The following is a 14337-nucleotide window of genomic DNA, read 5'->3' as shown; positions in this document are numbered from 1 at the left end:
TGTACTATGGAAAAGAGGAGGAGACAGAGAAGGGGAGAAGAAGTGCCGTTTGCAAACAGAAGTCTTTCCAGGACAAAGTGCAACCCACTACTATTCTGTCTTTCAAGTCCTTGCTTATAAACACAAAGCTAAAAATACATTTGGAAACATCCAGCTGGCCCAGTCCTTGGGAAATTAAAATATAATTATCTGATTTAATTCTTATCTCGGAAATTTGAATCAGCTCAGAATTAACTTCAAACAAGGAAGTACAAGTACTGTCCTGTGAAGCCTGCCTCAGCTGCCAGCAAGGAGAAGAATAGAGTTTAAATAGAGTCAAGCCAATCTTGACAAAATACCCAGTAAATTAGAAAGTATCATTGAGGGAGTCAGTGTAAAGTGCTTGGGTTTATGTTCTGTAATTAAAATTAAAAGAGAAAGAAAAAAAAAGAAAGCTCTTCCTAAACGCAGTGAATAAGCAAGTATAAATACAAGGCTTCTCTTTTCAATAGGTTGGTTTTGTCCTCTGTTAAGTAAGAACCAGAGGCTGGTGAGATCATTTCTGTGCATGGTTTGTGGAATTTGGTTGAATTACTACCAGCAGTTTTTATCTTTCTAAACTTCCATGTCAATGTAAGCTGCACTGCTTTTGCCTTTTCTACGCAGTATGGGTCTGTCCATTTTGTCACTGTTAAATGTAGCTGTTACTACATTAAACTCTTGTCATATACATTAACATGATGCAAAGACAAGAGCGATCTTCTGTGATGTGGAAAAGTCAAACAGAAGTCAGGAAAAGGCACTGTGCCAGTACAGCTAGACATGAAATCGCTTTTCTGGTGACAGTCTGCTAATTGTTGCCTCTGGTCTCCTGAGTTACGAGGGAAAGAGTTCAGTGGGAAAAATCCATCACTTTTACAAGGCAGGCACACGCTTAGGGACAGGCACCCCACCATTAACTAACAGTAGTTGCTGCCAGCCAGTCCTTCGTGCCAAACTGTGTGGCTATCCTTCAGTGGCCTTGATTCACACTCTGAAAACATTTTACACTGAGAAAATAAGTCTGTATGGAAGATAATTTCTGCCTGCATTTTCCTGTTAATAAGCATGATAATACCTACACGGCCACATTGGTGTTCTTGGCATTCTGGAGAAAGTTTATGTAACATTTTCTTCATAGAACCTTAGAACCTGAGCAAATTACTGGGTTGCGTTACAAACCTGATTAAAGCTATTCTCATGAAAACCTCTGGCTGTGATAATGCAATTGTCTTAGAAGCTTTGAATCATTTTCTGTTCTTCAGGATTTGACAGAGTGTGCAGGAGGTGCCAGATTTCTCTTTTAAGCTGTAAAAATGACCAGCTAACTACTTTAAAAATGCCTTGAGCAGTTTTTCTTAATCAGAACTTGCAGTCTTAAATTATGTTGCTTTCACAGGGAAAATACATGGATATTGAGTTTGATTTCAAGGGTGACCCACTTGGAGGAGTGATAAGCAACTGTGAGTATTACTCTTGGCATCAGCGTATTAACAGCTTAACGCGTTTTGTTCAGAAAGAAAGGTGGTTAAATTATTGAAAAGATGAGCTGCATTTGTCTAATCAAATCTCTCCATTACATGATAAATTATGCTTTTTAATTTTGTTGGTTTTGGTGCTGAATAGGGTACCTTCTAGTGAGTGAAAACAGACTTGAAAGCATGAATAATGAACGTACTGTATTGAGTAAAAGGTACTGAGTAACGTGTGTGGGTTTGTATGCTGTCTCTGAAGCAGATAGCAGATGGACAATGGTGTCTGAGACTCTTTTCGTACTTGAATCCCTGGGGTCAGTTGTGTGACTTTATTTGATGCGTCATGTATTTATGGTAGATGGAGTCCGAGATATGCTGTTTTGTAATGTTTAAAGTGATACAAAGTATGCTGGAGGTCAGCAAGAGGTGAGTATGTTTATTTGGAATCAAAGTATTCTGTACTAGTTTTAACATACCTCACAAAGTGGGAAAAGGCTTATCATGAGAGAGGACAAATGGCTATTGAGTTTAGGGTTAGGCGAAAGTGGCCTTGGAGTTGTTACTTGACATGAGGATGCTGCTATAAAATCTATAGCAATTCAGGAATTTTAACCAGCTCTCTGCTGGTTAGAAGAGGCTGGGAGCTGAATGCCAGCCCAGGATGCTTTGGCTTTCTTTCCTTTTGAGAATTTAAATGCAGCTTTTAAAATAAATTGCTCTTCTGTGCTATATAAAGCTATGTTTGTTTGCTTTTCTTATTTTTTAAGAAGGGATGGATGAGGGCAGTGAGTGACTATACTAGGTGTCACTGACCTAACATTGACCTCTCTTCGCACTCGGCCAAATTCTTCGCTCTTTCTAAGCCTGACTTTCTGACTCCATTGGCATTTTACTGGTTGTGGAATAATGAGAATCATCCAAGGTGAGCTGAGTGCTCCGTGTGCAATACCAACATTTTAAAACATTGTGAGTAATTTTATGGGTAAATACAGAGTTTGGTTTTCTCAAAGGGCAAACATCTTTTCTGGACCAGGTCACCTTTTGGAACTGAAAGAGCATGATTTTTGTGACAGAGTAAATCTGGAAACTCAAGGCAGTCACTATTGCAGGGTTTATGGTGGCTATCTGTTAACTTTGACATTTGGTAGTGAAACCAGAGGTCAAACGTACTCAGTGTATTCATTGATACTTGAATGTGAACAGAAAGGTTGTAGCAGGCTAGCTGTGTTGTTTGTTCCTTTTCATTTCATATTCAAAAGAGATACATAGGAAAAAATCCCTCTTTTGTAGTGGACATTCAGCAGTTTGTAAGTACAGTGCTGATTCATCTAATTAAAATATTGTGTCATATCAAAAGGGAATCCAAGGAGTTACTCTGTAGTTTATCTGCCTTATAAATCTTTGCATGTTGTAATTACAGCGTTACATGTAATTATAATGATGTGATGACAAATGTAATCAAGGGCAGGCATATTTTTAGATCTTCCTAAAAGCTGCCTATTTTAGGCATCCTCATCTTCTCACATTTAATACATATCTAATAGCAAGAAGTTTAAATTGAAAAATAAAGGTCTTATGTGTAAGCCCTGTTGTGGTAAAGATGTTACTTGTTGAACTATGAAGCGCTTCATTTATTGCGCATAAAATTTGACAGTTCGTCCCTCTCTTTTTTAAAAAAGAGTTTGAATTCTGTATGGTTTTAAAGCAAGTTTATGGTTCTGCTTCAGATCTTTTCCACGCATCTGCAGCATTGATTTGCAATAGAAATGTTCCTGTTGTGAGGTATAACCATTCCGGAGATACTGCGGCTTAGCATTATTTTATACCACTTACAATTTACTCTGGTTTTAGTCAAATTTAGGATTTGTCTTCTTAATTCATCAAGTAGGAAGTAGTGCTGAAGTTTCCTATACTTAAAAAGGAAGTATGATTATATTGGTCATAAGTAGTCTTTGATTTCTATCTGCCGGCATTGTGTTAATATGATGTGAAGATACAATATTTTAATTAAACTTTAATAGTTGTATGTGATGAGCTTAATTTCCAAACATCAAAGAAGTTAGTAGGCTTTTTGGGTCACAGCCTATGTCACCAAGCTGTATTTCGTATCGTGAGTGACTGGAGGCAGACACTGTGGACATCTAGTTTATTTTGGTGGCAGGAAAGGTAATGAAGATAAGACATAAATTTTATCAGTCTGGTAAAGATAAGCAGAGACCCATTAGGCTGAAAAGTCTTGTTTGAAATGGTCTGGTCTGTCCTACTCTGAAATGCTGTGAAGCTCTGTGAAAGGCTAGTCAGTCTGTCCATGACCCTTCATGTAGGGCTGACGCTATTGTGACCTTCCCTTGGGCCATTCTTCTGATGCCCTTCAGTGAGCTTTTACTTCTTAATGACAGGGGTTAACCTACAAGTGAACCTTTCATGGAATGGAGCTAGAGGGTAAAATTATCATGACAATGCATACTGTGCCTGTCCTGTCCAGTTTGCAGTGAATGGAAATGTCCATTTGCTTTAGTGGGAGCAAAGAGATCTGAAATTTTTAATGTGCCATAAATGGAAGGGTAAATCCTTTGAGTAAAATTAGAATGGGAATAATAAAATGGAAGAGGTTGTAATGGAAAGGGTTTCTGACACCTATTAAGTCAGGACTGGTATGTTCCCAAACTGAAGATAACTATGTTTGAACAGTGTAAAATGCACATAGACTGATTACATGTACATTACATGGCTGCTCAGAGCTTCCGACTGCACTGATTTCCAAGGCATTTGGCGTGTTGCTGTATGTGCAGTCATGGAAAGAAACTGAGAGTGGAAAATTTGAGATGAGCGTTGGTTGAGATAAACTTCAAGTTTATTCCTTCAGTCAGGATTTTTTTCCTTTAGACTACAAACTAAAAGTTATTTCAGGTAGTATGTGTTATATTTGTTTGACCCTATGTTGGCAGCACCCAAGGGATGGGGGTGAGCAGGAGTGTGAAGATGGGATTAGGAGGCCAAATTAGTCCTGTGAGCATTTCTGAACGCTGAATTCTCGCTGTATTGTCACTTGTGGTTGTAGGCATCCCATTACTGTTTTGTAATAAACACCAGTCCCCACTGAAAGGTGTGCTGCTGCTTTAAAATGCATTGACAAGCAGGTTAATTGCATTTACATTTTCTCTTACTGAATTGAGTATGAGTGTGTCTGCTCTTTTTGTCCTCCTGTGAGGTGCTCGCAGTTGCTGGTGGTGCAATGAACAGTCTTATCGGTGCTTATGTGCTTAGAGGGTTTTTTTTTCCCCAAAGCACTTGTGAGGAAAGGCATTTGGAGAATTGGGTAATTAACTTGCTTTCACCTGAGTGCAATATTGTGGAAATACATTACAGAAACCATTAATACTATTCTTAGATTTCCATTTATTGTAACTGCTCTGTTAGTGGGTGTGAGAGCAGGAGAAAGGAGAATAGTAGTTTCTTTTCCACCTGCAATTATAGAATAATACGTATTATATGTAAAAATGGGCATGTTTGGCATTGAAGTAATAGGTGCAATATCTTGTACAGCTCTAAAATATGACTCTCTGTCCACAGATGCTGCATCTGTTTTGTACTCAAGGCAATGTTTGTGTGCACACTTGGTTTGTTAGTTTTGTGACTGTTTTGTGTACACTGATTTTTATGGTTGAAATGGTTTTGCATAGTACAGTCCAAAATATTTCATACTTGAAGTTGGTCAGACCTCTTGAAAAGTAGGGGTTTTACAATATCTTTCCCAGAATATTTCTAAGTCTTAAATTTTCACGTTTCACCTGGAATTTCCTGCTGAAAGATACCTGGCTTCTAGCATTAGGTGATCCTTCCTAATCTGCTTAAGCCCTTCAGTGATTTAATGATTAACTAGAAGACAACAGTGTTGCAGGTGAAGTACAGTATGTGTAATACCTGCTTTTGAGAAAGCTGTTTTTAACAAGCACAGTGTACCTAATGTCCAAATAACAAGTGATTAAGAAAGGCCTCTGTTTTGCCATCTTTTCCAAGAACATGAAAGAAGCCTATGATGTTTATTTAAAGCAGCAACTTTTTTAAGTTAGCAAAGTGATAGTGATAACTTTACAGCATGTTCTTCTTTACAACTTGCTTGTTCATTCTAAAAGACAAAAGTAATTGCCCACTTACTGAGAAATCAACAACTTGGGCTGTTGATTTTAGTTGTGTGATTGCTGTTAGTAAGCTCCTTTGCTTAGGGAAATATTACACAAATTTTACAGTTAGACATTGTGGAAGGAGATACTCCTTGTTGGTTTTTGTTTAATCTTAACTTGTTCCAACATCTCCCGTGGTGTCCCTGTTAGCACAGTTGTCAGTGTTAAGGCAATTGCCTTGCCTAAATTAGAAAGTGTTTAAAAACCCAAACAACACTAAACATTTTGGTTAGCTCATTTTTAAACATCACTTATCACCTGAGCAATCGGGATTTAACACTCTTAAAATTGTGTAGTCATTGTATTTTCGCTGCACATACTGTCCAAATGGTAGCTTTTGTTTAATACAGTTACAGATCATTTCATTCAAGCGAACATTAGTATAAAGTTGATGGAAATAATGGGAAAATACTCCTGAGAAACCACTACTGGATTTTCGTTTTTGTTAGTGGCTTTTTTTGGTGACGGCTGAAGAATCAAAGTAGGAAAACAGAAGAGAGAATTTAGCAAAATGTTCTGTAACTTTGGTTGAAGAGCTATAAAGGTCCCTGGCCATGGCCAGCTAAAGAGACTGTGACTAAAATAAACTTTTCCTGGATTATTCAGAATGTACCAAGGTACTGTTGGTTTTTCTTGGTTTAGCATTTAATTTCCTCATGTTGAGTTCAGTTGAATGGTTTAGCAGGACACTCACACAGATCTCTAGCATTTAAACCAGTATTATCTGGGAATAACAAATAATCTTCAGCACCTGAGGAACGTAGGTGGATTCTGAGTCATCTGAATGGATGGGCATTCAAACAATGTGATTTAAGAAGTGTTTCCAGGGTGGACCTTTCCAAAGGAATTTAATTTTTACACTTGCTTTAATACAATCAACATGTTAAATGTTTCCATTCAAGCAGAAGTATTGTTAGATAATGCGGAAGGAATCCATAGATACACCATATGTTGTTCTGTATGTTCTCTCCAGATAAATCCGTATAGTCACTATACACAATTTATATAGACTATATAACAAAATGTAACACGTATAGAGATTTGGGGTTTTTGCTTGTGTGGGTTTGCATATAGATAAGCACCATCTGCCCACACATGCTGCTGTAAACAGAATTACCAAGTGGATGTGTGCAGAAGTCTTCTCTCTCGGATGCTCAATCCACAGAATTTGTAACCATGTGAGAGTTAACACAAGAGCTACAGGTCGTGCAGTAGTTGCTTTAAGGAAAATATATTTGGTCGATATATTAAAATGCTAATCAGGGCAAACAAAGGGAAGATTTCTGAAGAATAGGGCAGATGGTCTGGGTCTTTTCTACCAGTCTGGTTTCAGTCTGCATGTGAACAGAAAGAAAAGGGGAAAAAAGGAGAACGAATATAGCTTTAGAAAGAATTGGTAGCAGCTGCTTTGTTAAGGTAAATACCTGATTTTCCATCAGTAACTGCTTTCTGGAGCTTTTTCCCTCAGTTACAAAGGTTGGCAGAATATGGAATATTGGGGCATTGGGAAGCTGACTGTTAATTAGTTAACCTTGTTGCTTCTTAAGTATATAGATAAGATGAACTGCGGTGAAAAATCCAAGACAGTTATCGTTCTAACATAGCTAATTTGGCATATGTTCAAGAAACTATTTGTTAAATCTGCTGAAGGCATGCATGTAATTAGAAGAAGGCTTACAATATGTAGCTGAGCTTTTATGACAGCGTTGGAGTAAATTTATATGTAGAATATTTTAAACCCAAATAAGCCAAGCCACGCTGCTTCAATATACTTTGGAAATACAGCCATTTCCTGAAGTGTGTGTAGAAGCTGCGGGAGCTGAAGTTGTTTGTTTCTTTGAGATTAAACTTGGCTGCAGTCCATTCCGACACTTCACTGGAGAGCCTTCACAGCCAGCGTGACTCTGAAGTGCTTGGCCCTCACCTTGCCTTTCTCAGCCCAAGTATTAACACTTGGATGGATGGTGAACTAGCTTCTCCCTTTCAGTTATGCATTAAAATCTAGAGAGGATCAGGTATCCAATAGTTAGGTGAGCTAACTGATTAGGCTAACTAGGATGACTGAGCTTGAACCCCAGCTCAAGGAGGAGAGCCCCAAATGCAGGAGAAGTTAGAGGAAGAGTTGCTGCACACCAGGCTGCTGGTGAGGACTACAGCTTCTGGTCTGTGCCTTTCCAACATAGCATCAACACTCAGATGTTAGTCATGTGTGTTTAACAAAAAAAAAGAAAGAAAAATGAAATGGAGAAAAGCAAAAGTGGAAATCTGTAACCTGCCCCAGCCTAATGTAAAGGTGAGCTATTGGACTCTATTGCACTGCTCTTCCCACGGCAGGCACTCCCCTTGGGCTAAGCAGTGGTGTGCCAGAAAGCCAGTGGAGCCCAGGGGCTGATGCCCAACACAGAGGTACCTGCTCCCCAGGAGCATCCCGTGGCAGGGATAGAGGGGTGGGTTACAGCACAAAGGGAGCTGCACTGAGCAGTGCCTCTAACTTTCCAGATTGCTAAGACTGAACAGGCTCAGTTTCACTGGATATTACAGTAGCCAGGCAGGGGAAGTGTTTAGCAACCCCACGTCCTTAAATGAATAGGTTTTCCCTGTGTTTTACCGTTGTTGAATGTCTCAACTTTGTGGGAGCTCTTCTGTAGATTGACATCCAGGCTGTTAACTTCCCTTTTGGAGCTTTCTTCTTGCATGAGCATAGCCTAGAGAGAGCTTAACCCCAGTCGGAGAGCTGTGGTGGGTATGTGGTGGTAGGTGCACGGGGAAACTCCTTTGTTGTGTACTTGGAATGAGGCACTGAATGTCTCTGTCTTCGTGTCACTGAATATATGTAGCTTAAGAGAAACTGTGTACTGGGAACTGTGGGTTTGCTATCTGGAAAAATGGTATGGAGCCCTTGTTTGCCAGTGAGAAAACAAGTTAAAACCAGAGTGACACTGATACCTGTCCAGGGTTCTCTTATTGCACGCCTTCCCTGGTGTGCTGGGAACCACAGCCTTTCCATGTAGTAAAGGCTGTGGTCCCCAGCTTTGTATTGTCAGCTTCTTGGTAAATATGATCGAGTGTCTGAAGTGTTTGCAGGGTGTTACAACTCAGTCTGCTTCTGCTATCTGCCTGGATTCCTGCCCTTATGGGTAAGGTTTAGAAACGTGCCCATCACTCATGGCAGTGGTCGAAGTGATCTTGTCAGATTACTCAATGCGTGCAATGATGCTTTTCAAAGTGCTGCTTTTCCATTTCACTTGAAGTATCTTATGATGGAGCTTCTGTCAGTCTCATTGGGAGTTATTTCATAGTCTGATGCACCTGAGGATCACAAGTGCTACACGATCATTCAGTTTAAATTCTTCATTTGGCTTCCCTCTTTCATTTCCCCATCTGCGCTGTGCTCAGCCTCTTGACATTTCAGTTCTTTTCAAACCTTTGCCCATATCATTATTCTCACCAAATCTTAATTTTTTGATGGTACTGTAAATTGGTTGACATCTTTTGAGGACCACATTGATTGTCTCCCTGACATGAGTTTTCTTTGCAGCTCATAGACTGAAGCTTTTGTAAGTATACTGGGTTTACAGCTTGCTCAAATAACTTACTTGAGAACTATGTACTGATGTGATACATTCTGATAAGGTTTGTGCCTACCATTTATCACTTTCTCATTTGCTGATGATGATATAAAGCAATGAAATAGAAAATGATGGGGGATTATGTTCACATTAAAGCGTTTTGCTCCAGCAGTCTTTCCCTGACATGTAAGGTTTTGTTTGCTTGTTTAGATCTGCTGGAGAAGTCTCGTGTTGTTAAGCAGCCAAGAGGTGAAAGAAACTTCCACATTTTCTATCAGATACTGTCTGGTGCATCGGAAGACTTCCTCTGTAAGTTGCCCCTGTGCCATTTTCAAATATGGGTTTTCTTTATACTTAATGTGCTGTTCCACACCCATAAATCTTTTGTGGGAAACGTGATATGGTGGTAGCAGCAATAGTAATACCTGAAGTAAATATATGGTTTGGTATTAGCTGGATATCTGAGTCAGAAATGGCTTTGCAGTGTATTATAAGCAAAGAAGAAAGCCTATTCTTATTCAGAAGGCTTATAATAAAGATCCTTGGCGAAAACTTAAACCTACTAGTAACAACAGGTCTTAACAATACTGATGGCTTGACTTCGTGAACGAAGATTTGGGAAGGGCATTACCCACACTTCCTACAAGCACGATGACTAAGGGCAAGTGGAATAGGCAAAACTGATTGGAGAAAAGCTGCATAGGCAATCAGGAAGATTCCGCACAAGACTGTCATCTCCTGGATCAAGCTCGAGCGACCAAAGGCCTGAACCGCAATACTAATTCAGGGATAAAAGAGCTAACAACAAGCATGCTGTTCCTAATGATATTTTTATTTGGTTTATTAGGCAAACTTAAACTGGAGCGGGACTTCAGCAGATACAACTACCTGGGCCTTGATTCTGCCAAAGTGAATGGAGTGGACGATGCTGCGAACTTCAGAACTGTTAGGGTAAGAAGAAACAGGGGTTGGGTGTAAACCCCAAAGGGCTCAACATGAATAAGAACAAGAGTTCTCGTGCCCTAGGTCTGGCCACTTGGGCTAGGCTAAGAGAGCCATTTTCTCTGAGTGCTAGCACCTTTCATGCAAGAGTATAGCATATTTGTACAGGGAAGCTTAGGTACAACTAGAAAATGCAAAGAACCAAGTTTCTGGAATATTCTAGTGGAAATACAAAAAAGACCAAAAGCAAAAAAGGAAAGAGAATAAAAAAGCAGCCCAGGCCCCTTGATGAGACCATGGAAAAGATTGTATTGTGTAGCTGCTTATGACAGCAGTGACTGAGCTTCACGAACCCAGTGATGCTGACCAAGTCAAAAGAAAGGCAGGCTGGGATGGTTCTCAAGATGATTTACCGTGGTACTTTCTGCTTGATTGTACTCAGGGATAAGGAGAATACAGGACCCTATTACCCAGTGTATGCAATTTTAGATTCTGAAAGTTACTGGCTTTTAGAGTGACAGAGTGAACCAAGAAGACAGCAGTATCTGGTCATTTGAGTGCGGAAAATTGGATTGGGTTATAAACTTAATTAAGTGGCTTTAAAAAAAGAAGTACTGCATTTTAGAAACACATAAACTGGAGGAATACTAGAAAAGGACTGGATTGACATTCACATCCGTTCTTATTCAACCTTTATATGTATGTGTGTGTGTGTGTGTAGATTCTTTTCTCTCATAGTTTTATCTGTCCCCTTTTCAGAATGCAATGCAGATTGTTGGCTTCATGGATCATGAAACACAGTCTGTTTTTGAAGTGGTGGCAGCCGTTCTGAAATTGGGAAATATTGAATTTAAGCCTGAATCTCGTGTGAACGGACTAGATGAGAGTAAAATCAAAGATAAAAACGGTAAGATGAGATTAGTGATGGCAGGAAAACCACTAATTTGGCTGAAGTCATTACTAATTTTGTACTTTCTGTAGGCATACTATATCCTTACAGATAAGTTAAATTAGATTGTTTCCAGAACTCACCCGCAGGCAAATATGGGTTGAATTCTGTGCAATGTCAGTTGTCCTCTTTGAAATTCCACAAATGATTAGTTTCTCTTTTTTTTTCCACTTTCTTAACACTTCCTTCTGAAATGTTAGATGGTGCTATGCATTTCTGTAAGGGCTTGGTTATTCTGCAGTGGAGGCTTTTTGGTTTTTATAGCAGGGCATCTCTGCCTGTAACGTCAGATTCATTTGGTCATGTTTTTTGCAGTTGATACCTTTTGAAAGTTCATTTATTTTCATTTGGAAGTTTTTCTTCGTGAAAAGCAGTTACTGACAGAAAATCAGGTATTTACCTTCACAAAAATAACCAGATAGAAAGTGCTTTCAAAACTAATAACTCTGTTTTCTCGTGATTTGCATCTTTTTAAGAAGCTTTGCTTGGCAACTGTGTAGCTGCCAGGAAGTGTTAAGGGGGGGGACATTTCTCTTGAAGAGAACCTGATTTGGGAAAATACTGAACTACTTAAAATCCAATAGTTTTGTGGGAGGAAAAGCAATGATACAAAAGGATTCATTATATTTACACTCTGCTTTTTCATGTTAGAACTCAAGGAAATCTGCGAGTTGACAGGTATAGACCAGTCTGTATTGGAAAGAGCTTTCAGCTTCCGGACGGTTGAAGCCAAGCAAGAAAAAGTTTCAACAACACTGAATGTGGCTCAGGTAAAAAGAACACCTGAATTTAAAGGAAAGAATTGTTTAAAATGGCAATTCATTTTACATGACTTAAACCATGACTGCCCAAATAAAAGCTACAACTAATAGGGTGTAGTGAATAGAACGTATAAGCAACATAAGTGTGTTTTTTCTTCAGCGGTTTCTGAGTGTTCAGGTGTACTGGATGTTTCGCTTGTGGGTTACCTCAAAGAGATGAGGGATAGGAAAAGGTTGCAGAGAATGAAAAGATGAAACAGTTCTGCACAAAGACATGTTGAAAGTGTTGTGCAGGCTGTTTTCAGTTAGAGCAACTGGTGTGATTTCATGTGAGTTGTATGCCCCGGGGTTGCTGAAAAACTGCTGCTGCCAGCATGGACTTATCTTTCTGTAATGTTGTGTGATTGCCACCTGTGTCTCATCAGCTCAGGCTAGCAGGAATGTCGTTTCCCTATCTGCAGCTGCTCAGCTCCCTTTGCCTAGGATTAAGATGGGGGATGTGAGACTTTAGAGGATATCTGGGTGAGCAGAAAGGGAGCTGAAGTGCCCTCATTGTGGCTGCGGTTCCACAGCAGCCAGCCAGTGGCCAGGAAGGCAGAGGGGTGCATCACCAGGCTACCAGCACTGCCAAAGTGTCCTAACACCCCTGGACTGGCTTCATTGCCTGGTTGGGCAGAGGCACTGCTGCCTGAGCCATTCCACTTAAAGCTTCATAGCACCTTTAAGATATGTCAGTAACAAAAATGTTGGGGTTAGCCCAGCATTTATAACATTTTTCTTCGTTCTTCTGCTTAGGCTTACTACGCCCGTGATGCTCTGGCTAAGAATCTATACAGTCGACTGTTCTCTTGGCTTGTTACCAGAATCAATGAAAGCATTAAGGTATCATTGTTTTGTGCCTGTAAAAAAAAAAATCAATAGAAACCCTCTAAAGTGGTTGGTAGAATTCTATTTGCCAATTTCATTTTTCCTGGTTGTACACTGTTAGACATGGTACAGAGGAATAACTGTATCACAGCTCAACAAATTGCTGTCTGCTCTGTTTTTAAGCTAATAAAATCATTCATGCCATGTGTATTTTGGGAAACCATGCTTAACATTTTAGTTTACAGACTTTGACAGCCTACTCATGAGATACATTAGTTTTCTTGATTCCCAAGTATGGAACGTACAGACGACTGACTCAATGTTTAATTATTATCTTTTTAAGGCACAAACAAAAGTGAGAAAGAAGGTAATGGGGGTGCTGGACATCTATGGCTTTGAAATTTTTGAGGTAAGACCTTTATAATGGTAAACATTTAACGTGAGAGCTGTTATTAAAGTTTAATAGCATAGATCATGAATCAGAATACATGTAATTTTGAATCAAGTGTGTCATTCCTGAGTTAGAAAAGTAAGCCAAAGAGAGATGTCTTAGCATGTCTGGTAATTGAAACAGAAAGCTCTGAAAGCCAAACTTGTGTTTTTACACCATAGGTAAATAAATACTTATGATGGGTAAGCTAAATACAGGGATATACATTCTGAGCATAAGAGAAACTGCAGTGTCATTTCTGCCTTGAGGCATTTTGTGGATGTCTTTGAACAAGCTTTGTATTCTTTAAAAAACACGACGATACATTTTTGCCCTGTCAAAATCAAAGATTGAATTATATTCCTTTTCGTCTCGATTCCCTTCATTAAGTATTCTGTACCGATTCCTAACTAACGATCTGTGGCTCACTGCTGTTTGTTTATGATAGTATTTTTAGACTGCTGCTATTTTGAAACAAAAGTCAACGAGGAGTTTTTAATTAGGTTAGGGAACACTAGGGAGAGAGTGTGTTCATTAATCTTATTCTGACAGGGTTTTCTAAGAGATTTATGAATCTTGGTTGGAATCTGTATAGTGTTTAAACTAGAAACTCAGCTGAGGATAAAAATCAGTAGAAAACACAGAATCCTTACCCACTTCCCTACATCCCTCTTTGAAAATCCAGGGAGTATGTTTAAGCTATGTGGAAGATGGGAATAATCTATAAAAAGAGTAATTGTACATGGGAGGGTGCCGTAAGTTTTATTTCAGAAGCATGACATCAAAGTATGTGCAAATCAAAATACTTCCATGAAGAGGAAGAACAAAGCTGTTACTTGCTTCAAGGGTTTACTAAGCTAGGTTGTATTGTTTGCACTAAACAGAAGAAGGTATTTATGAAAATGTATTGGAAGCGGTCAGGTGTCTGAATGGAGATCTCGGTGCCAGATCTCTTTGGTGCTGGTCCTTGGCATACCTTTAGAAAGCTGGACACTGGACTGGTACTGCTGGCATCTTCGGGCAGGACTCTTTGTTTTCACTAGCTCTTTCTTTTATGTTCGATTAAGCATAAATATGTAGGCTGAGGTGGGAGACAGAAGCTTGTACTAACACACAAGCCAAATGAGTAATTGTGTTTGTGG

At 39.3% G+C, this 14337-nt stretch overlaps 1 protein-coding gene across 4 annotated transcripts in view; it reads left to right on the top strand.

Annotated features, from left to right (window-relative positions):
• Positions 1 to 14337, top strand: part of MYO1B (myosin IB) — a gene marked incomplete at both ends in the record, with an annotated part of 100174 nt that overhangs the window by 46513 nt on the left and 39324 nt on the right. For all 4 annotated transcript variants that reach the window (XM_080621399.1, XM_080621398.1, XM_080621397.1 and 1 more), the window contains 7 exons: positions 1418 to 1481; positions 9457 to 9555; positions 10094 to 10197; positions 10948 to 11095; positions 11789 to 11907; positions 12694 to 12780; positions 13109 to 13174. In XM_080621399.1, coding sequence (XP_080477525.1) covers positions 1418 to 1481; positions 9457 to 9555; positions 10094 to 10197; positions 10948 to 11095; positions 11789 to 11907; positions 12694 to 12780; positions 13109 to 13174 — 687 coding nt within the window. The remainder of the gene's footprint in view (positions 1 to 1417; positions 1482 to 9456; positions 9556 to 10093; positions 10198 to 10947; positions 11096 to 11788; positions 11908 to 12693; positions 12781 to 13108; positions 13175 to 14337) is intronic.

This window comes from Psittacula echo, assembly GCF_963264785.1.
Source record: "Psittacula echo genome assembly, chromosome: 6".
In the NCBI taxonomy this organism is placed as follows: domain Eukaryota; kingdom Metazoa; phylum Chordata; class Aves; order Psittaciformes; family Psittacidae; genus Psittacula; species Psittacula echo.
This window is presented reverse-complemented; position numbering and strand designations above follow the sequence as displayed.